General features: G+C 44.0%; 1 protein-coding gene across 1 annotated transcript; it reads right to left on the reverse strand.

Moving 5' to 3' along the window:
- Nucleotides 1-8452: 8452 nt before the first annotated feature.
- ASMT (acetylserotonin O-methyltransferase) lies at nucleotides 8453-16574 on the reverse strand. Its single transcript, XM_009587440.1, has 8 exons — nucleotides 16503-16574; nucleotides 14517-14691; nucleotides 13191-13320; nucleotides 12273-12341; nucleotides 11626-11744; nucleotides 10689-10829; nucleotides 9304-9426; nucleotides 8453-8664 (listed from the first exon to the last, which is right to left on the reverse strand). Exons 1-8 carry the CDS (start codon nucleotides 16572-16574, stop codon nucleotides 8453-8455), a joined length of 1041 nt encoding a protein of 346 aa, XP_009585735.1.
- Nucleotides 16575-22023: the final 5449 nt, after the last annotated feature.

Below are 22023 nucleotides of genomic sequence, written 5' to 3' on the forward strand. Positions count from 1 at the left end.
TGCGTGCATTGGTGTAGATGTACTTGAGCCGGGCTATCGGTTTCAACCCCAACATTGGCGTGCCACCCCTAGGCTCTTCTCTAGGGAGCCTGGTTTTATCTCCTTCCCCCTTCAAACCTAGTTTAAAGCCCTCTCAATGAGCCCCGCCAACTCATACGCGAGAATCCTTTTCCCCCTGTGAGACAGCGAACTCCATCTGTCCCCAGCAGGCCCAGTTCTGTGTAAACCTCCCCATGATCAAAAAAGCCAAAATTCTGCCAATGGCACCAGCCCCTAAGCCACGTGTTGATCCGATGAGTTCTCCTGTTCCCTTCAGCATTCTTCCCTGCCACTGAAGGGATTGAGGAAAACACCACCTGTGCTCCCGATCCTTCCACCGATCGCCCCAGTGCCCTGAAGTCCCTTTTGATCACTTCTGGGCTTCTCTCCGCAACCTCATCACTGCCAGCCTGTATAACTAATAGCGGGTAGTAATCAGAGGGCTGTATACCAGACCAGGGAGTTTCCTAGTAATGTCTCAAACCCGGGCCTCAAACTGCATGAGGACCAGGGCTTGTGAACGTGAGGCTGCTCAGTAAATACTTACACATGCAAGAATACAAGCACCAGAGGGATTCAGTCTGCACACCTAGTTCTGAACAAGTGTCAGTAGTGAGTAGTTTGTGTTCATTGCTGCTTTGTATTCTCCCTACAGACATCTCTGCAATGTGATCAACCATAGGCAGCTGCACTACTCTGTTACGCAAGTCTACATGTTTTCAAATTCTGCTGTAAAATCATTGCTACCCACCTGTTGAAGTTGCATTTGTCTGTAACTGATCATCCATAACTGGGCCCTCTGGTATTATCCTTTGCTTGTACTTCAGGGGCCTTTGACAAAATTGGAAGGGCAGTGTTCAGCAGCACTCAGGATGTGACTTCCTGATAACTAATATTTCATTAGCAAAACTAGTCAAGCATTCACCTCTGTTCTACAGCTGTTGAATAGTTTACACACCAAAAATAACGGTCCATTAGCAGACAGATGGATGGACAGATGCAGAATTAAATTTTTGGTAATCACTTTCCACCAATATTGATTAATTGGGGCATTATGACTCGCACATCATCAAAATTGCTTTACTGCAATGGTAATGGAAGACATCCACAGACCTCACATTTGAGGGGTTGGCATTCCTATCTCAGGAAATAAAAAGCTGCTTTCTAAGTTACCTGGCATGAATTCAGACTCATGAGACAAGAGTAATACTTCTGGAGGAATTACTTGTGTGTCCTGCTTTTGGTTGGGATGGAGTTGATTTTCTTCCTATTAACTGGTATAGTGCTGTGTTTTGGATGTAGTATGAGAATAATGTTGATAACACACTGGTGTTTTAGTTGTTGCTAAGTAATGTTTACGCTAGTCAAGGACTTTTCATCTTCCCGTGCCCTGCCAGGTGTGCGGGGGGCTGGGAGGGAGTGTGGCCGGGACAGCTGGCCCAGCTGGCCAATGGGCTATTCCATACCATATGACGTCATGCTCAGCATATAAGGCTGGGTGAAGAAGAAGGAGGGGGGGACGTTCGGAGTGATGGCATTTGTCTTCCCAAGTAACCGTTACGCGTGACAGAGCCCTGCTTTCCTGGGGATGGCTGAACACCTGCCTGCCGATGGGAAGTAGCGAATGAATTCCTTGTTTTGCTTTGCTTGCATGCGCGGCTTTTGCTTTCCCTATTAAACTGTCTTTATCTCAACCATGAGTTTTCTCACTTTTACCCTTCTGATTCTCTCCCCCATCCCACCTGGGGGGAGTGAGCGAGCAGCTGCGTGGTGCTCAGTGGCCGGTTGGGGTTAAACCACGACATTGTGCTTGAGGATTTCCTGCACTTTCAAGGATTTTTTTCCACATCTCTATCCTGTACCCCTGGGGCTGCCACACCAGGACATGTCAGGACAAATGGTGACTCCAGCTTTTCAAGTGCCAGGCTACCTGGGAGGAACAAAATGTACAGGCTAGGTATGCAGAACACCCAATCATTTCTGGTAAAGTGTGGTTTTCAAATTAGTGTGGCCTTATTATTAAAATGTCACAAGATACAGTACACAAGATACATTTTTTTTTCCACAATGACAAGGTATCTGTTGCACCAGAGTAATTCTTTAGAGCCATGGATAGCTGCAGACATTTTTCCGGAACAGAAACACTATGATCACGTTTCTGCCTCTGGTCTTGTCACCAGGCACCACTGAAAAGAGTCTGGCTCCATCCTCTTTGCACTCTCCCTGCACACAAAATACTCCTTCTTGCCAATTAGACATCCTTGCCCTCAGCAGCTGTAACACTGGGGCCTTAATATTTACTCCTACACATATTAGTGCTATCACTTTTATTGCCTTTTTAGCCTCCTTTGCAGTCCAAGGCTGCTGAATGCCACTTCTGACAGCTAAAGGCCTGAAAGAAATGTTTGTATAGTAGTATTAGATTATCTAGTCTCCAACTAAAAATTAAATCCTACCAACATTTCAGTGTTTCCATATGAGGTTTTTAATAAGCATTAAGAGGTGAACAATTTTGTCGCACTTTGGCATCCTTAGCATTCATATCACAGCCTGGAACTGCAGTCTTTCTTCAGTACTATAAATGCTGAAAGAAGAAATCAGGAACGTGTGCTACTGGCACTGCTTCATTTGTCACACCAAAGTTTTATTGACTGAAGACTGTATTCCATTTCAAAAACCATTACCTGTTTAAAAGCTACAAGATATGGCACAGGATAAAGACTAAATATGTACCTTTCTAACAACATGAACCTTAAGTCATTCTCAAAACCCACCCTGAGATGTTGGAAAGAAATAGTGAGGTTTATGTGTTTTTAGTCAGATCCTGACAGTCAGATTGCACTAATATGTAACACACAGACGTATTTTCTATTTTAAGAAATCTGTTTTATCCTGTTACAATCAAATTGCTTTTGGCAAGCCTGCACACACAGATACTGAACCCTTTCAGAGGCTGCAAGGTGTGACAACATCCAGTTTTTAAGAAGCGTGCTGACCTTCTAGAAGCCACTCTACTGGCAGCCTTGCAGAAGACATTGTGCTCAAGGAGTCAGTGGTCTTGGGTACGCCATGTCTGCTCTACTGGGCCTCGCACTTAGAGCTTGAGAAGCCTGTATGCTATTAATGTAATCTGTAACGTATAATATCTTTGGGAAAGGTAAACTGTATGTGGACCAAGGGGTGGAATGTATTGATCCTGACTGGGAGCCCGTTGCATATTTAGGACGTAGTGACCTGCTAAGCTGAGCAGGTACGAGCCCATGCTGCACCGTGCTGCACGTCCAGGATGGTCTTCAGGCCCGTGCTGTGCCACTGACATCCCTCGGCTGCAGGATGAGCGCAGCCAGCTCACCGTAACAGGGGAGCCTGCAGGCAGATCCCACTCGCTGCCAGCGATTACACCACCCGCGTGGCCTTGCCTTTATCTAACTGTGCAGCAACAAGTTCTCGTGAGAACACCCTTTTTCTTGTAAGAAAATTATATAATAACTCAAATGACCCAAAATGAGGCACTTCCCTCCATGGACAGGATCTGGACAACGCACTGTGGGAAAATCCAACTGGGCTCCATCAAATGCTGCACAAACATGGGTGCCTGGCATCTGAAGGGATGTAAGATTTACTTGCTATCTATATTCTTCTCATTATTCTGTCTTATTAAAACAGTTATCTTATTAAGGTATTTGTTTCGGGCCTTCCTGACTGAGATTCAGAAAGCACCCCCCACCGCCTCTCTCTCACCTCACCCCCCCGCCCCCAGTGTAGAACATTCTCCATAACCCTTCTGGAGCTTCATTCAAAATGTTGCTCTTGCCCAAAACAAAGTTGGTTTGCAATAAGGCTTTTTTGAGGTGCTAGAGCATTAGAGGGGAGAAATGTACAGAATTTGTGGGGAAAAACACACACGCACTTATAGCAGCACACACAGTCCAGGACAACTGGTGGGCAGGTCCCAGGTCCCAGGTCCCTCGATGGGGCTCTAGGAGCAGGCAGGTGGAGGGAGGGAGAGCTGGACCCTGGAGCCTGCAGGGACCCTAGGGGCATGTGCCTGGTTCCCACTGTCCCGCGGTGCTTCTGCAACCACAGCTCCTGTGGTGACAATTTTCCACCCCTCTCCTCTCTGTTTGACGTCTCCTTTGGTAAGGTGTTTCTAGGCAGCACTCAGCCCCCAGCCTCCGCCTGACCCAGCTGCATACCGGGCTGTTGTTTTTCTAGGCAGAAGTTCCTTGCTCTGCTCCTCCACTGTTTTTTTCTTGCCTAGTTATGGTTTCTTTTGTTTGTTATATTTGAAGCAGTTTTCCCAGTGCTCAATGTTGTACTTCTTCAGTGACCACTGACTGTCAGCAAGCTCTTGACGATGCTGGGGCACCTGTCTTCAGCCTGCACCCATGCTTTCAAGGCCTTTGTTACAATGCGGAAATCTAAGTGTGGGATAATAAACAGCAAGGGACACTTGTTATCAAGCTCTGCTTCACTCGTTAGTTTCTCAAAACAGCCAAATAACAAGACCCATAGGCCAGAGCTGGAGCCCTGTGAAGTCAACATGAGGCAAAGTTAGTGTAAGACTGGTGGCCCCTCACCAGCAAGGGCAATCCTCTTCTCACTGAGATATCAGGAATCACTCTCATGGGCAAAAGTAATACCTCTCCCATGCAGAGCCAGGAACCCACCTCACCCAGTCTAATGAAGTCTTGAGAATTGAATTATTGTTAGCCCAGACTTAATTACCACTAAAAAAGAAAAGACTGCTGTCACAGACAAAAAGAAATTAAACCAACAAAAGTAACGATACATTTAATATTGCTATAAACAGATTCCGTAAGGCTATGGCTGGCCCAAGCACCTGGACGCGCTAGCAGATGATGGGGCCTTGGACAGAGGTGTCGTTGGCTGAGTGGAAGAACCACCTGATCTGGAAAGAGCAGAGGTGAGAGCTGCTGACCTAGTGAGGCACAGAGATCAGATGGAACTGAAGGCCATGGCTGTATTCAAGGCACCCATGAATGCATACATGCTCATGGGTACCAAGAGCAAGGCTGTGTGCACCTCGGGAGACATTATAGAGCATCTTGGACTTGGCTCCTTCGCAGGTATCTGGAAGGAAACTTCTCAAAGGGACCTGGAGGGTGGAGAGGCATCCCTTTGAAAAGTAGCACCCTTCAGCTTCCAGTCAGCATGTTAACAAGGCAAATTCCCTGGCCTCTCCTGCCCTCTGCTCTTTCATATAATTCCCAGGCCACCAGGCCAAGGCCGTGCTGGAAGCTTCTGTCCTACCAGACAGAGCAGCCTTGGGGGCAGCTGCACTCACCCAGCCCAGCTGGGCATGGCCAGTCTCAGCTCACGGAATACGTTTCCTGCCTGGTGCATTCAAACCTCTCTTCTTCTGCTCTTGGCTTATTCACCTCAGCTATGGGCAGGTTTCATTCGTTACTCCTAAGTCATCTTGGGAGCTAGAAAATTTATCTCAGCCTATATGGCTAAAAGCTCCATGACAGGGGAAAAGAACTCTGTTGATAAGAGCCATCTGCATCAAACAGAAAACTTCTCATCCCAGCACCATGAAAGGGGCTGAACTTGGGAACTGCTTTCATTACCCAAAACACAAGTAACTTGGAAACCTCCACCTTATGGCTTTGTTCCTATACAATCTTTTTTTAACATTAAAACAAGCAAAACATGATAAGCAAAACACACAGCTGAAAGACCCCATATATAACAAGGTGTCATCAAAAATGCCTGTTGGAGCATAGAAACCATAGGGCAAACAGGGTTTTAATTTACCTGCATACAGCAAAGCACTTGTTTCAAGTCTTCTTCACAGTCTTTGTCATTTAGGAAAAAAAAAAGAAAAAAAGGAAAAGAAAAAAAAAGGCTCTGATGAGACCAGCTATGCCTCTGCTTTGTCAAGGCAGGTCTTAAGCTCAGAGCACTCTGGGCTTACTCTCTTACTCTGGCACTGACTTGCTCTGTGCTCATAGAGCAACCTGCTCTCTTTGGGTCATGGGAGAAAAGAGAGACTCCGAAGGAAGAGGAGGTTAAACACACTGTGGAGGAAAGGGCAGGAGGGTGAAGAAGAATAGGAAAATCAGAACTGAGTAGATAAATAAATGAAGTCTAATGGAAGCAGCACGAGTCCTCTTATTACATTATTTTGTGGTTTCAAAGGTCTGGTCTCTGAAGGTGAATATAGAATTTTAGTATCTTCCTTCCGCATACTCCAGTATTTCCTTGGTCATCTAGCATAAGAGAGTAGCCAAGAATGTTTTTGCATCTCCCCAGAAGCTGGATACTCAAACGCCAACTAGCAGATAAGGAACGAGCAGCCCAAGCTACAGCCAGCTGGAGGTTCTGCTTAGCGCAGGCAGTGAAAGCACACTGCGATCATGTGTTGGTGTTTAGCTGCTCTGATATGGCATCACAGCTGATCCTTAAAAGTCATTTAAATACCAATGATCTTCAAATTCTGCAATCACCATTCTGCACTTCATTCATATCCATCTGTATTCCAGGTAATGATGGGTCAATCCTGTTCTTTAAAGACCCAGCATCTTTGAATCTTGATACAGCTAAAAGGCATGTCAAAACCAGGTGTGCATCTTGCCTATTCAAGTTGTGCCCAAGCCACTCACTGGTAAGTTAATGACATGCAGAGCATATCAAGAATCAACTCATTGCAGGATTTGTTTTGACAAACCAAAACGGCCTGCTCATGTTTTTTTTTCAAGTCAAGAGCAGAATTAATACTGACACCAGCCGAAACAGGAATTCTCTGACTCATCAAGGTGTGTGATGTGTATATGATGTGTCCGTTTATATATGCAGCTGCAGCATGCTGACCATGACTGGCCTGTCTACTGGCTCAGGAAAAGTGCAGACATGTGAGCAACAACCAGTCCATGGGCATGCAACTTTTTTGGGGGAAAAAGTGTATCAGAGAAAGTTCAGACATGAGTTTTGGCTTTTTCCCCCAGCATACTTCATTGGCTGCTTTGGTACAGTCAAAGCAGCAAAACAATTTCTCTGAACATTTGTTTTTTTAGGGCGTGGGGGAATCAACAAAGACCTGGTCAGCCTAATTTCATTATTTGCGTCCGTGCCAGCTGCTGCAGGATGCAACACCTCACCTTGTCTGAAAAGCGAGCAAGCACTCAGAACACATTACTCACACGCTGCAGCTCCTGGCAAAGTCACCTTCATGCCACATAACTCGCAGGTAGGGAACACTGCACGGTGACTGCAGCTTGCGAGGGAATTCTCCAAAACCACTTGCCCAAACTCCTGCAATATCCTGTCGATATCTACAGGGCAAGATCCTACTCGGGCATAAACCCACTACCTACAGAGTAGCTTATGAACTGTGCCCTGTTGCTTTTAAGGATGAGAAGGACCATTACAGCCTTGTGATTCGATTTTGATATCACAAAACATGACGAAAGGTCAATTTTTCCCTATTGAGGCTACCTTCTGCCTACGCTCCGCCTACAATCAAAGGAGCAGGAGGCTCCTGTAGATGGCTACTGAGAAGACTATCTCAGGCTTCCCTAGTGTCCAGCTTAATGTGCAAATGCAATTAGTGTTCAAGCCACAACCGCAGAGAGTGACTTTCTGGTGCCTTCTCCAAATGCTTCTCACTCCAGTAATCTGTAATTCTGCTTCCAAGAACTGGGTAGGTTATGGCAGGTTGTGCTTGACCAAATGATTTCAAGAACTAGCAGGAGGCATGCAATAAGGACTTCCCCAGTGCGTAACTGAATGACTTGGCTGCATCATTCTCCCTCTCAGCTGTCATCTCAGGGCCTGCCCTATAAAGAATATCACGGGGCTCCAGCCAGTCATCAAGCTACAAAATTATTTCACATAACTTAAAATCAAAAGCTAAAGGAAACAAAAAAATTAATATCCTTTTTCATGCCAATCTCCCCAAGGCTCAGACAGGATTTCTCCTGCAACTCTGAAAAGACTAGTCACAAGGAGACATAATTTAGTCTGTTTATAACTATATCAATTCCCCAGGAATTCTGCAGGTAACAGAGCTCAGTACAATGATCAGTTTTATTTTGCAGGAATCCAAGTACAAATTCAGATTTTCTTTTGTCAGATAAAGTGTTAAAATTGGAAAGAATGAAAAAATCTGAAGCAGACACACTACACATTTCTTTCGTGGGTTATTTCTTGTGGGAACAGGTGTCGATTTCTTTCTCTCCCTTCCAGAGCCAAAGGCAAGCCCTAATCAGGCTGCCAGGTTTACAAACCATGCACACTCAAGGTGTATCATTAGTGACTCTCCCGACAATGTATCAACTTACAAAGAAGCTGGCTGCCTTAACTAAAAGCTAAGTTGATGATTGTCTTCTAAGAGAATATCACATTTTTCCACTTATTCTATCTTGTTAGGTACATAATGGAGATACTATTATTTCTTTCCTAAAACAGCATCATAGAGTTTTCCAGTCCTCTTGATTTGAACCTCTCCAAAGCCAGCTGCTTCAAGGAGCTTGCTGTACTCTGCTGCTGTTCGCTCTTTTCCTTCTGTCTGCACCAACATATTCAAAGAATACAGCTGGGTTTCTAAAGGCCCACTTTTATCTTCATTCAGAAGTGATTCAACCAGCAGCACTCCACCGCCTGGTTGAAGAAAGAGAAACAAAACATACGCTGAGCTCTGAGAAGACGAGATATTTTTCAGCTGAGATCCTAACCTTTAGTTTCAGGAAGAAGAAGCCTCTACGTTAAGTCATATTTCAGCATCACAGAAGACAATGAACTAGAAAAAGAATCGGAGCGTGTCTCTGGCTACTGAGGTACTGATGTACTGGGATTGAAGGGGGTGCTACAGCTGGGTTAGAAATTCCCGTTTCCCCAAGCTGAAACCCACAGGAGCTGGGCTTACTGATTTTGCTGAAAACCTGGCTCTATAGGCAGTATTTTCAAAGCTCAAGGGTTCAACGCGATGCTTAATGGGATTTTTACTATGACGTATAGACGCGTCTGCCTAAACAATTCCCCAAATCCCCAGTCCTTATACCTAAATATCTTGAAAGAGGAGTCCCTGTGGAGGAGGCGACTAGAACTGGAAGCCAGACAATGAGAACTTAGACCAGGCACTATTTGGCTCAGCTGCACGCAGCTGGCTTAGGAAAGCAAAATACTAAACCAAGAAACCCCTGCACTGAAACTCTGCCACCCAAAGTGCGCATCGAGACTGGTGTGCTTCACACAACTGATGGGCAAGAGTCTCCCTGCTCTTCAAGAGCTCACACCTACCAGGTTTGCAAGCCTTGTGGACTTTTGCCAGCAGCTGCCTGCATTTGTCATCATCCCAATCATGCAGTATCTTGGATAAAATATACAGTTCAGCTTCTGGAATTGAATCGCTAAAGAAGTCTCCTGTAAAGCAAGAATACATGTATTACACAAAACCCCCAAAACACAGAGTGCCGAGTTAAGCAAATATTTTCAGTTCTGTCCAGTTCTAAAGGCTCTGGGCTTGCCATGTCCATCACCCACATCAGAGAGCTCCAGAGTTACTAGGCAAAAGTCCTCTGAGGCACTGCAGAGGGGATTTTGTTCTTGTTCAGTCTCAAGAAGGTCTGAAATGTTTAAAAGCAGCAGCTCATCCGAAACAGCCTTTGATGCACAGAAAAGCATTTGAGTTTAAGTTTTCTCCAATAACAGGAATTCAGATTCATAAAGCGTTAAGAAGAGGAGACAGTTTCTCATCATTTCTGTCATGGAAAAAAGGAAAGAATTTTCCCTTATTTAAGCAAATTTTCAAAGACCAGCAGTAACCACCGAGCTACATCATAAATCCATAAGGAGAAAATACACACTTCTCACGTCCTAGCACTAGCTTCATCATCATGCCTTTTGTTCGGCACCTGGTGTACTGCATTCAGATTTTTATCTCTGCATTTTACTTCGTCATTTCCACCGGCACACGTAACATTTCCTGTGTTTCTCCATCTTTGTTTTTATGTACTCCCTTCCTTCCTCAAGGCTTCTTTCCTCTCTCTGAGCTTCAAGCAATATTAAGTCATTCCAATGCTTTGAAGGCTTTTGTAAACATTAAAAATTAGATCTCCCTACACTCATTTTCATCATAGATGGTGCAAAGACCATGCAAGATCTACGGACTGGGCCAGAGGAATATGGGCAAGCTCACCCACATTCAAATCCTGAAATATGTTAGGACTTGAAAGTCAATCAATCGTGACCAGAGAAGGAAAACCCCTTGCTCAGAGCAGGCCTGGCATTCCTCACATCTGCCAGGAGGCCTGCACAGGAGAAAAGGGAGTGTTAGGAAGATTTATAACATGGCATGGCAGTTTTTCAAAATTGCAGGACTTTTTTTTTTTGTTAAAGTACCCTTGTTCTGAAGATATCAAATAGTTCTGTTCAGGAGTAAAGAGCTTCTGGGCTGCTGAATAACCGAGTCATGTCTCTGAGAGAAGGTAGCTGCAGGTACACAACTGGGACAGCCCTGCAGTAGCAATGAACTGCAGACCTGGGCTGGGGAAGCTGCAATCTGGAACGCTCTGCCTACGTAAGGGGCAGCTGGACACCTGAGCATCCAGTATGGCACCTCTGAGCAGTGACAAAGGGCTCAGGAGCAACAGCTGTGACAACACTACACTGCTGTCTGCACCTACCTTCATGGAAAGCGATCCGATGCTCCTCAGGGGGAATAAAATGCTCTTTGGCCACTTGCACAACTTTCGGAAGGTCATAAATTGTTACCGTGGAATTTGGGTACAAAGAAACACACTCCCGAGCCAAAGCTCCTCCACCTCCTTTGGGGAGAGCAAAAGAAGGTCAGTGCTGACACAAAACGAACCTGTTCAGCAACACCCCCATGAAGCAATGCAGGCAATGGTGCCTTCAGGCTCATGGCAGCTGGCAAGGTACATTTGCTCCCCACGTGTTGCTGAAAGGCAAGAGGAGGGGCAGGAGAGGCCACCGTCTCCATTTGCTCTGCAGGAAGCCCCCGGGCCTCCAGCACCCAGGCCTATGGCGTCAGACCCAGCCCTTACAGCTCTTGGGCATCCCCTCAGCCAGATCCAGCTGTGGATGTTGGAAGGTGGGAAATGAAAAAGAGAGCCACTAAACCAGGCACTGGGGAAGCAGTGATGGAGCCCGTGAGGGAACCTGACCCGTCCCATGAGTCCTGGCAATGCTCAGCGGTGCTGGGACAGCGGGGCGCTGCAGGGTAAAAGGCTGCAGACAATATCTCAACGACACTGACTGAAGGGGAGGCGGGAAAGAGGCTGGCACTGGAAGAATGTATCAAGCAAGGCAAGAAAAAAAATGCCAAACCTGCCATGTACACAAGAGGATGGGCCACTACTCAAACAAATGAGACTCTGTAGAGAAAAGCATTCAGCTTCCTAATGCTCTCACCACTCTCACATTTCTCTTTTTAGCCCAACCAAATCAGTAAAACACTCCCTTTACTGCTGACAAGATTCTGAGATATGTCCTGCTTTCCATTACTTTGTCCATCATATAATATAGGAGTTATTTTTCTTTTCAGAGCTTGTAAATGAAAACAGTTCAGAGGCTTGTTAAAGAAGATCTACTGATGCTCACCTCCCAGGTCACAGATCTGCGTGAAATGGGAAAGGTCAAATGCAGCAAGAACATCTCTGCCACATATACTCCATACTGAGTTCTGGCCAGCCATGAATTTCAGCATTTCTTCTTCTGATCTAGTAATGCAAACAGACACAGCATGTAGAAAAGGTAACTTATAATACCCTTGGTGATTCGTATCATATAACTATTATTAAAAGTTTTAGCTTAAACACTAATTCTCTGTTTTTATTGACACTGAATACATTCTCTTTGCATATAAACCTACCTTGAGTCTTACTGTAGCAGAAGGGTACAGCTATGCATTCATACATTTAAATAGGGAATTAAGACTAGCGAAGTCCAACAGTGTATTACGTTGCTAATTCTCAGGTTTCCAAGGGATTTTTTTTCCTTCAACTACCGTTGCCTCTGTGCCAGAGACCTGTGATATGTTTTTCAGAATAGGAAGTTATATACTTCTATCCAAAATATCAGACAGTGTCCCAGTAATGGATAGTATTGAGAAAGGAAAACACTGCATGATGGTTCTGATGACTGGGATTCTCACACCATCATTTTTGATTGTCCTGAGTCATAATCAAAAAAATTAATTTTATCTACAATAAGAAGAATAAAATTTCTATAAATATACTAATGATTACCTGTACATTGCTCCAAAAGGGTCTTTAGATGAAATGCCAAAAGCTCTTTCATATTGGTTTCTTCCTTCTCTAAAATAGCAACCAAAAAAAGCATATGAGTGTGGATTTCTTTTTCTTTCACCCAAACAAACCTTGGGGCTGTAGTTTCAGCTAGTTCATCACTGTGGAAGATGTTCAACTTTGCACAGAATATATGCCAGCCTGTTTGTAATGGCTGTAAAGGCACCCTCACTTGCCACCCCAAAATACGCTGATATATTTCTCAATCTTTCACAAGAATGACTGGTTCTGTTCAAGGCCAGGTTGGATGGGGCTTTGAGCAACCTGATCTAGTGGAAGGTGTCCCTGCCCATGGCAGGGGGCTTGCTCTAGATGACCTTTAATATCCTTTACAATACAAACCATTCTGTGATTCTATGATTTATGGGAACACATCTCAGGTAAAGATGCGAGACTGGTGCAATCATCACCATCACACACACTATGTTTGATCATCAGTTGCAAGGACTGGAACAAGTGAGACTCCAGCCCCATATTAAACTACTCCTAATCACCTTTGCAACACAAGTGTTGCAAAGCCATCATTACTCATCATTTACTTTGTTGATGCTTCCTCAAGTAAAAGCCACTGTAATGATCAAGTGCTTTCCTGAAGGTCAAGCAAACAGAAATCTTATTCCTAGATCATCTCTACCATCAGAAGGAAAAGGAAAACAAGAACACACACAAATGGAAAACAAGAAGAAACAAGAACACATATTAGCTGGGTTAACAGCCAAAATGATCTGTTGGATTTTCTTTCCGAGAAAGCCAGCCAGCATCTTCATTGTGCCCTTCCCCAGAAACATCACTCTCAGAGCAGCCACACAGATGTCGCAACACAGTCTGCAACAGACAGCACACAACACTCCTCCTTACCTTACAGCATCGGCGAGGTAGTGCCAGCACAAGTAGACTGTATTGGAGTAATACATCATAATATGATACTGAGACTTGGGACTTGATTTTGTAAGGTAGATGTTGGAAATTTCTGTGTTTCTGTAGAGGGCTAAAGGGTGAAATAAATACATTTGCTAACATGTATCCTATACCACCTCGCCAAACCTATCATACAGCATGGTACTTATCACCAGAAGATGTCTACATGACCAAAGACACAAACACATTGCTTCTACAATCAATCCTTCCACTGCAATGAGCAGTGGGTGAGGGCTGCTGAAATGTGTGTTGCCCCATTCAATGTGAGTAAACACTATCTACCTACACTTACTCCAGCAACAAACATTTATTTCAAGAACAGAAAAAAAAATCATTTACCTATAGGCTTCTGTCAGAGGAAACTTTTGGTATGCTCTATTTAAATGAGAAGCCCTTGCAGACAAGTCTTTTTTTCCCGAATCAACAAGGTCAGCAAGTGGGAGACAAGTCCCCAAAACATCATGCCAACCACACCTACCCCCTCTCAGTTCACTAGGGCAGGACCTACTGCAGACAGATGAATGCCCAAAGGACTCACAGAAATCTCCCCCGCTTCCTCCAATGCATCTGCAGTGGCATCACTCATCCACAGGACTGGCATATAAAAGGAATATAAAAGATAGATCCTGCTCTTCCTAAACTCATTGGGCAAATACTGTAAGCCCTAAAACAGGGCAAGGCAACACAAGCCAGAGCAGGGGACACAACTTGTAAGAATCTGGCTAGTCCTGACCAGCTGCCTGATGGCCACAGATTCCTTCTGACCACGTGGACTCAACATCTCTGATGCAAGGGCAAAGTTACATCACCTCTCAGTTCAGATCAGCAACCTAACAAAATACTTCACACAGTGGTAAACCCACAAAAAAAAGAAAATCAAGATGTGTTTTTAAATCATGTTGTTGCCCATCCACCCTGGCATTTTGTTTTAAGGTTTAAAATCATACACCTCAGAGTTTTCTTGAGACCAGCTCTGCAGAGACTCTGAATATCTTCTCCAAGGTCACCTGAGGCTCTTGCACAATGAAGGTTAGGGATATAGAGCCCCTCACCTGGGTATTACTTTACACCTTTAATCATGTTGATACTTGCTGCTTCTCTTTCAGCTGAAGAGGGGATGGTGTTCTCAAGCAATTCTCTCATCCTTCCAGCTACAGTAACTGGCCTAACACTAGATATCACCTCCCCCCACAGACCTCACCTCAGTTTCAAAACCATCAGAGGTTTAAGACTTTTAGTTTCTTCCCCTTCTTCTGCCTTTATTACCTCCTTCTTGCGTCAGCTCTACTACCAAGAGCTTCAATCCCACACAGGCATCCAGCAGTCTTTCCATCCCTGTGGTGCTGGTACCCAAGTGCGCAGCAATGGCATCTGAAGACAGAGGCTCTCCTGACTCCAGCAGAAGATCAAACACCCCCAACTCACAGGCAGTGAACATAACCTGGGGGTAAGGAAAGGTGGGAGCGAGGGATCAGGTGAAAGCACCAAAGCCTATTGCATTTCTAGAGCTGCTTTGTTGGAGAAAATACACAAATCATAATTTTTTTTTCGTGTAAAATCGTATTTCATATAAACAAGTCTAATGATTAAATTGAAGTTTCTCTGAACACCGGTAATACCATACTGGTGCTTGTAGTGCACCTTTTTTCACTTCTTTTCCTTTTCTGGCAAAGCCAGCCAATGTTTTTGGCTCACAAAGGTTCACATTTACAGACCAGGTTTTGGGTGTGAATGTTCCTGCCTCTTCCTTAGTTTCAGAGCACATTCTCATAGTCTCTCTTGCATTTTGCCTGGAGAAAGGCAAGACTGTGTGGTGGTGGGTTTTTCTGTTGCTGTTTCTGTTCTTTAACTAAGGATGCTCCAGTGAACCCTGGAGACTCTCCTCTGGCTTGCAGCAGGGGGGAATATCCCACCCTACGGACCCTATTTTCAGGGACTGATGTGCATGACTACAGTGGTCTCCCCGAGGCAGGGAGGTTCCTCTCAGCCAAAAGGAGTGCCTCATTCGGGCCAGCAGAGTTGCCCTGCCTTTTCATAGAGAAGGAAGCTATGTAACATCTCCAGGAACGACCCTCAACCTTCAGACAGACATATGTAACCATATATAAGAAAAACATGCTTCTTTAGCTGTACACAGTCAAATTTACAAGTATTAGCCTATTTCTCTGGCCACACAAACACTCCTAAAACAGTAACAAAAGCATCAACTCAATTGACTGCCTGTATGTACAATGATTTGATAAAGTCCATGGGAAGCTCCTTTTACCCTCAGTAAGAACATGGTTTAACCAAAATTGAGATTGTTTCTCAAAAACCAGTGTTAATTTGGAAAGCATTGGGCACTCCTCTTTCCCACCAGCAAAACAATTTTTCATTATTCATTTTTCCTCTCTTTACTGTCAGCTCTGCCTTTCAGGAGCCTTATGACGCAGCAGTATTTGCACAGCCCAAAGAGCATTCCTTCCGTTACCATGTTGGCCAGAGGTGCAGCAAGGGACAATAGGAAAGGTAACTAAACAGTAAATGAGGAAAAAAAATCTCCACTGCACTGGATATTATAATTTTATGCCCATGTGCTTACACACACAGAAAGGCAAATAACATCAGTAAACAATAAGGAAAGCGGAACTACTAGTTCTACCTTTGTGCCTTAATCAAATGCTGTTTGGAAAAAACAGTCATTATACTAGACTCTTTCTTTCATCTGAAAAGAGGCAATACACAGAAGTTCTCAACCTCAGCCTTCTGCATAATACATACAGACAAACCATGGGAGAGGGAAGGAAATACTTTAAGAAGATATTTGAAAAATCTTATTCTTTGCATGTTTTAACAGGGAGAGAAAAAGGCAATTCAAGTCAGCTGTCTGTTTCTCAAACTCCAAAAATGAAAAGTGGGAAGAAATCCCACCTCCGAAGGAACCTTCCACATTTGAGGCAGTCAGACAGCAAGCCCTCAGCTATAAACGCCTGTGTTTTTTATAAAGTCTCATGCAGAGACAAGGTCTGCTCATCCAAGCCTCCAAAGGTCAGAGAGGTCTCAATAAATGCTAAGTCTATCCTGATGGGTCAGGTCACTTTCAAATCTTTTTTCTTTTCAAATTTCCTTCCTGCCTAGATGAGCAGACAGGATGCTTTCATATGAGATGGTTTTCATTCCAAAGACTTACATTCAGGACCTAAAGTGAGATTCTTGAATATTTCTGTCTCCGTACTCTTAGACATCTATCCAAGACTGAGTTATATTTCTTACCTTTGAGACTAAAAATCCACTGCTGTATTGCAAGATGACTTGAGGATAGTCAAGGTCTTCTGTGGAACTCATTTTTATTTCTGGACTGAGGCACAGATTCTCTGGTCCTCTTAATTCAAATAAGCTTCTTTCCACCAGGCACAGAGCACACCAGCTGATCCACTTAATCTTACTGCTTCTGAGAAACACACTGGTTACAAAGCGTATTAGCTAAGTTATTTGGCTTCAATGGGTCTTTCTACCAGGTTCAGCTGTTTCTTTGGCTCTTCCATCATCAAGTACCAGGCTAACGCAGCAGTGTAGATTAAAGCTTGTATTGTCAGTTCAGCAGTCAGTTAACACGCTGGTACTTCAAAAGCGCTTGAAAGCTTGTAACAAGCAAAATAGATATCACTATAGAACAGCATCAAGAATCTGTGCGATGCACCAGGAGTTCATAAACCAAAGCAGAGTCTTACTCGGGGCTTGTTAAAAAGCAGCTGTACTCCATCAGGCTGGCATTTTGATGTTGGAAGACTTCCCAAGAATAGAAATCCTTACATACGTCAGTCAGCCCAGTGATGTGACCCCAGAAGAAAGACGACAGTTTGGCAACACAATTCTTCAAGTGAAATGTGGACATTCCCAGGGGTTTAAGAGTGAAGGAATATCAGCTCAGCTCAAAGCAGTTACTGCATACTCCTGGCCAAGCCTGGCATCTCCCATGGCCCTAATTCCATGATAGGTATGCACAGCACTTATCTTCACCATGCTGAAACAGAGACTTGTTCAGCCTCAGGCTCTGGGTCATGTACCCAGGACCTCAGACCTTACCCACGCAAGGAAAATGACTGGCATAACTACTACATAGCAGGCAAGAGCTGCCGAGGAAATAATCTGAGAGCAGAGTCCACACAAGGAGCTGAAGGAGAAGAAAGCATCCTACCACAGTCTGTGCCTGGAATAATTTCCACTGAGGTATGGAAAACCTGGGTGTGCTTCCCTGGCCTGCTTTGCAAGCCGTGCCCATGGAAAGGAGAAAAGAAACATGTAGCCAGAGGGGAGCTGAAACTTGCTGTGATGGGCACAGGCCCAGGTGACCCTGGGGCTGGCAGTCAGGTACACGCCATCCCTAAGTGCAGAAGCAGCCAGTCCAAAGAGAAGCTGTAAGAGTCTGTTTTTTGTGCTCCTTTGTCACAGTGACTAGTTTGCTCTGACTATGATTACTCAGGTGAAGTCTATACGGAATTAAATCTACTCTTGTTCCTTTTCTGCATTTTGCAGGTCCCCCTATATACTGGCTTAGAGAGCAATGCCTGTTTGATAGCAGCACCACAGAAGGGTTATCCTACTTGTGCTTTTCCATGTTTTGGCAGAGCAGAGGGCTGAGGGATGACAACACATTCTACATTTTCCAGCTAGCTGCTGCAGTCTTCCTCCCCTTCTCCGCAAAACTAACCAGGGGCATGCAGAAAGTCCTTGGGAAGAAACAATGAAATGACTGCCAAGTGCCAGATGTGGCATGGATTTCAACTTCATGCAGAACATACCTCAAAGGTATTTCATCTGAAAATTAAAACCCTAGATTACTTTCCTGAAACCTCTCTGCCCCACTGTCCACTGCTCCAGCTTGTAAATGCCTGCCATCTTGCTCATCATGCCTTTTTGGGCAAATGCTGCAACTCTCAGGTGAGAAAAGTCCCTTTCCATCAAGGAAAGACTCACAGTTTTTATATCACACATTTAGTGACCCTTCAGGCAACAACATTAAATGAGACCTAACTTAGGTGATACAGTGATGGCAAGACTTTACAAAATAGCATTTTTTCAGTGGTAGCTTTCTCCATGCTTCAGTGATTAAGTTAATGGGCAAAACTTGAGCAATACAGTGATCAACATGCAGCTCAATATTTTGTGTACATTAGTGTGGTGTATGTTTAAAGACTGCACTTTACAACTTTGTCCCAACACAATATTTTAATGTTCTCTTCCTTTCCTAGGAAGTAGGGTTGTATTTATACGCTGCTACTGAAGGTTAGTTCTGTGCTTCTCTTTTGAACCTACCTCATTTTAGAAAAAACAGGCCAGTATAAAGTTCTCCACACGTTCCTTCTGACTATTTTGTGGATGCAGTGAAACTTTCTCAACTGAAAGTTGTATAAACCTTCTGTGAATCTGTATTTTCAACTCAGATCCTTACATTTCAGCCAAAAGATGTTGTATTTTTTTTAGCCACTAGTGAAATAGCAACCTACTTTAGGAGTTAGTTGTTAAAGTTAGCTAAGCAAATGTCACAGTTACCAGCCTTTTCCCCCTCTGTACACAGCTCAGAAACAGTTACCTGTTCCCCAGGTTCTAACATCACGGGGTCTCCTGTGTTACCAGAACACTAGGTGCGAACATACAAAGGTTACAGCAAACACCAAACAGTAGAAACACTTAAGACCTCCTCATCCTGGCCAAGATAGCCTGTAAATATAGTGCTATTGTCTTACTAGTGCACCAGACTGCACTGTTCAATACAGGTTAGACACTAACATTCTGTTTACTTTGTACTGTGGAGGCTGGAGGTCACAACACACTTCTCTGCCACAGTGACTGTGAATCTGTGCAGCTTGCATTTAACATGACACCATTTCTCTGAAGGAAAAGCCTGGTTTCAAGAACACAGCTACATTCATAATGGACATCTTCCCCTGCTATTCCCACCTCAAGGAGAGCGCATGAGCTCAGTTTCTATCTAGGAACTGCCGTCTGCACATGCACTAAGTGCGAGTCTGCAGAGTTCATTCACCTGCACAAATCTAGACCCACTCTTAGTGAACATGCTACAGCTTTTTCGGTTCCTCAGATCCATTCCAAAGACAGTTCTATGGGAAAAGAAAGCTAAAAAACTTCTCGCTAAGCCTCCATCCATACAGATAACTAGGTCAACTTCTTTCCCTCAATAGCTTTCCTTCTCCTCCAATTAAAATAGGAAAATAAATTGTACATAGATAAATATCACTAGCCAAAGATAAATATAGTTAGCCAAAAGATTAGAAAGGTGTAGGAAACTAAAAATATTTCTCTGCTAAAGGCCAGTTCTGCCTGCCTGCTACGGAGAAACAAATTGGTGCAATTTTGCCCAAGCATAAAGATTTCCCATTCCCGGGATCATAACAGCTATTCAGATCCAGGCCATCAGCCACACTGGAAGCAAATGGTCGCCACATTGAAGTATACATTTCTCTTCCGTTAAGCTAAACAAAACAACTCTAGGAAGAGCTAGCTGCTGCTCACCAGCTTACAGACCACTCTCCTCAAACAACTCAGCCACAGATTGCTAGTCAGATATTACAGTGACATTTAGTACAGCTGCATTAAAGATTCATGAGTATGAAAATGCTCAACCCTTGATTCTTGTAGTTTTGACTAAATAACAGACAGTTATGTGCACGATGGTAGACTAGCATGTCCTAATGGGCCACAAATTCACTTCAATTAAGGCAAAGTTATAGGGTACAAGAGGCTCTGGAAATAAAATGACCACACAGTTAATTAAACCCACTTGAAGTACTTTTTCAGTTATGACTAAATCTGTCTGTTGAGGACAGCAGATGTAATCGTCTAATGGGATTACTACCAGCAGCAAGATGTAGGGGAGGAGGGTTGCAGATAACCCACACCAGACTGATGCAAAGCCACACACTGTGTGTTGCTGTTTCCAAGTAAACTGTTAGTGAGGCTTAAAGTCTAAGCTCCTTTTAAGCTAGAAATGCATTAATGAAGATGAAATTGCAATGGCTTGTTTTCTCTGGAAACCCCATGAAGGTTTTTGTCATAGCGCTTTGACCACGCACAGGTTAAAGCGGTTAGAACTGTGGAGGTAAAGTATTTTGGTGATGAATTTTTCTTTGCCTAATTGACTCGCTACAGACAAATACTACACAAAAAATAATTACGTCATTTTTGCATAACAATTGAAAGTAAGAAATGATCTATGAACAAAGCAGATCTAGTAAAACTAATGTGTCTGCCAGTGAGAAATGGCAGATGACACTATTTTCACACATGCAACCTTCCTTATAAGAAACAAGTACAAATCTCAGGGACATGAGTACGATAATGAGTTTCAGTAATGCCAGTATGGAAAAAACTGTGCCTCGCTATCATTATTAAGCCTCTAAGCATGCCCAGCTTATACAAGGTGGCCTGGAAGTGCACTAAGATAATACATTTTGTGCCCCCCCCCCCCCCCCCTCCCCCCCTTTTTTTTTTTTTTTTTTTTTTTTAAGAATCCTAAAAAGCCAGTATCATACTTTTTCTTTGAAATAGAACATCCGCTTTTAACAAAATACTTATTTTCTTCTCTATAACTTCTAGTTCTTCTCATGTTTTACAATAGATGCATTTCCCTAATAACATGACTCTTGCTTCTGTCCATTTTTGACACCAACTAATTTTATTTTTTTCCTGTTTACATCACATATACTACTGGCAGACATCTGGAGTGGGCAGGAAATCCTGTATATCCAGCTCATTCTCTAAGCAAACCCTTCCTTCTCCTCAGTTTTCCTTATAGTAAAAACTCTGACTGAGAATGTCTTTTAAAGTCCATCACAAGCAAACCAGAGTTGTTCTTGGTTTAACTTCCTGGCCTGCAAATAATCTGTCAACAAATAATTCAACCAAACAGTAATTGAGATCTCTGCCAGAGGAAGGTCCCAACAGATAAGAGGCATAGCCTTCCTGAGGACAGACAGGCTCACTAGCTAAAAATGGCAGAGGCTAAAACTTTAAGGGATGCAAAAAGAAAGAAGTGTTCCTGTGGCTTGGCACAGGCAAGCAGCCCTTAAGTCCTTTTACCTGGTGGCTCACCTCAAATGTTTTTTACAGCCTTATGCTGTTTGCAAGTGTGCTGGTTTTGGGTGGGATAGAGTTAATTTTCTTCACAGTAGCTAGTATGGGGCTATGTTTTGGATTTGTGCTGCAAACAGTGTTGATAACACAGGGATGTTTTCATTATTGCTGAGCAGTGCTTACACAGAGCCAAGGCCTTTGCTGTCTCTCACCCCACCCCACCAGGGAGTAGGCTGGGGGTGCACAAAAAGTTGGGAGGGGACACAGCTGGGACAGTTGACCCCAACTGACCAAAGGGATATCCCATACCATATGACACCATGCTCAGCATATAAATCTGGGGGAAGAAGAAGGAAGGGGGGGACATTCAGAGTGATGGCGTTTGTCTTCCTGTGATGGAGCCCTGCTTTCCTGGAGATGGCTGAACACCTGCCTGCTGATGGGAAGTAGTGAATGAATCCCTTGTTTTGCTTTGCATGCGTGCGCGGCTTTTGCTTTACCTATTAAACTGTCTTTATCTAAGCCCGTGAGTTTTCTCACTTTCATCCTTCTGATTCTCTCCCCCATCCCACTGGGGGGGAGTGAACAAGCGGCTGGGTGGGGCTTAGTTGCCAGCTGGGGTTAAACCATGACAGCAAGCCATGTCACGTGCCGTGAGCAGAAGAGGAGGACTTTGCCAGCCCTTCCCTTTTCCAGTTAA

Source organism: Fulmarus glacialis, unplaced genomic scaffold (genome assembly GCF_000690835.1).
Source record: "Fulmarus glacialis isolate BGI_N327 unplaced genomic scaffold, ASM69083v1 scaffold9981, whole genome shotgun sequence".
NCBI lineage: Eukaryota > Metazoa > Chordata > Aves > Procellariiformes > Procellariidae > Fulmarus > Fulmarus glacialis.

Excerpts from the sequence above, each read along its gene's own strand:
- ASMT (XM_009587440.1), bottom strand. The coding sequence starts at position 16,574 with ATGAGTTCCACAGAAGACCTTGACTATCCTCAAGTCATCTTGCAATAC. Across the intron at positions 13,321-14,516 it reads AGAGCTGACGCAAGAAGGAG|CCCTCTACAGAAACACAGAA; the intron begins GTAATAAAGGCA and ends TTCACCCTTTAG. Across the intron at positions 11,745-12,272 it reads CCTTTTGGAGCAATGTACAG|ATCAGAAGAAGAAATGCTGA; the intron begins GTAATCATTAGT and ends TTGCATTACTAG.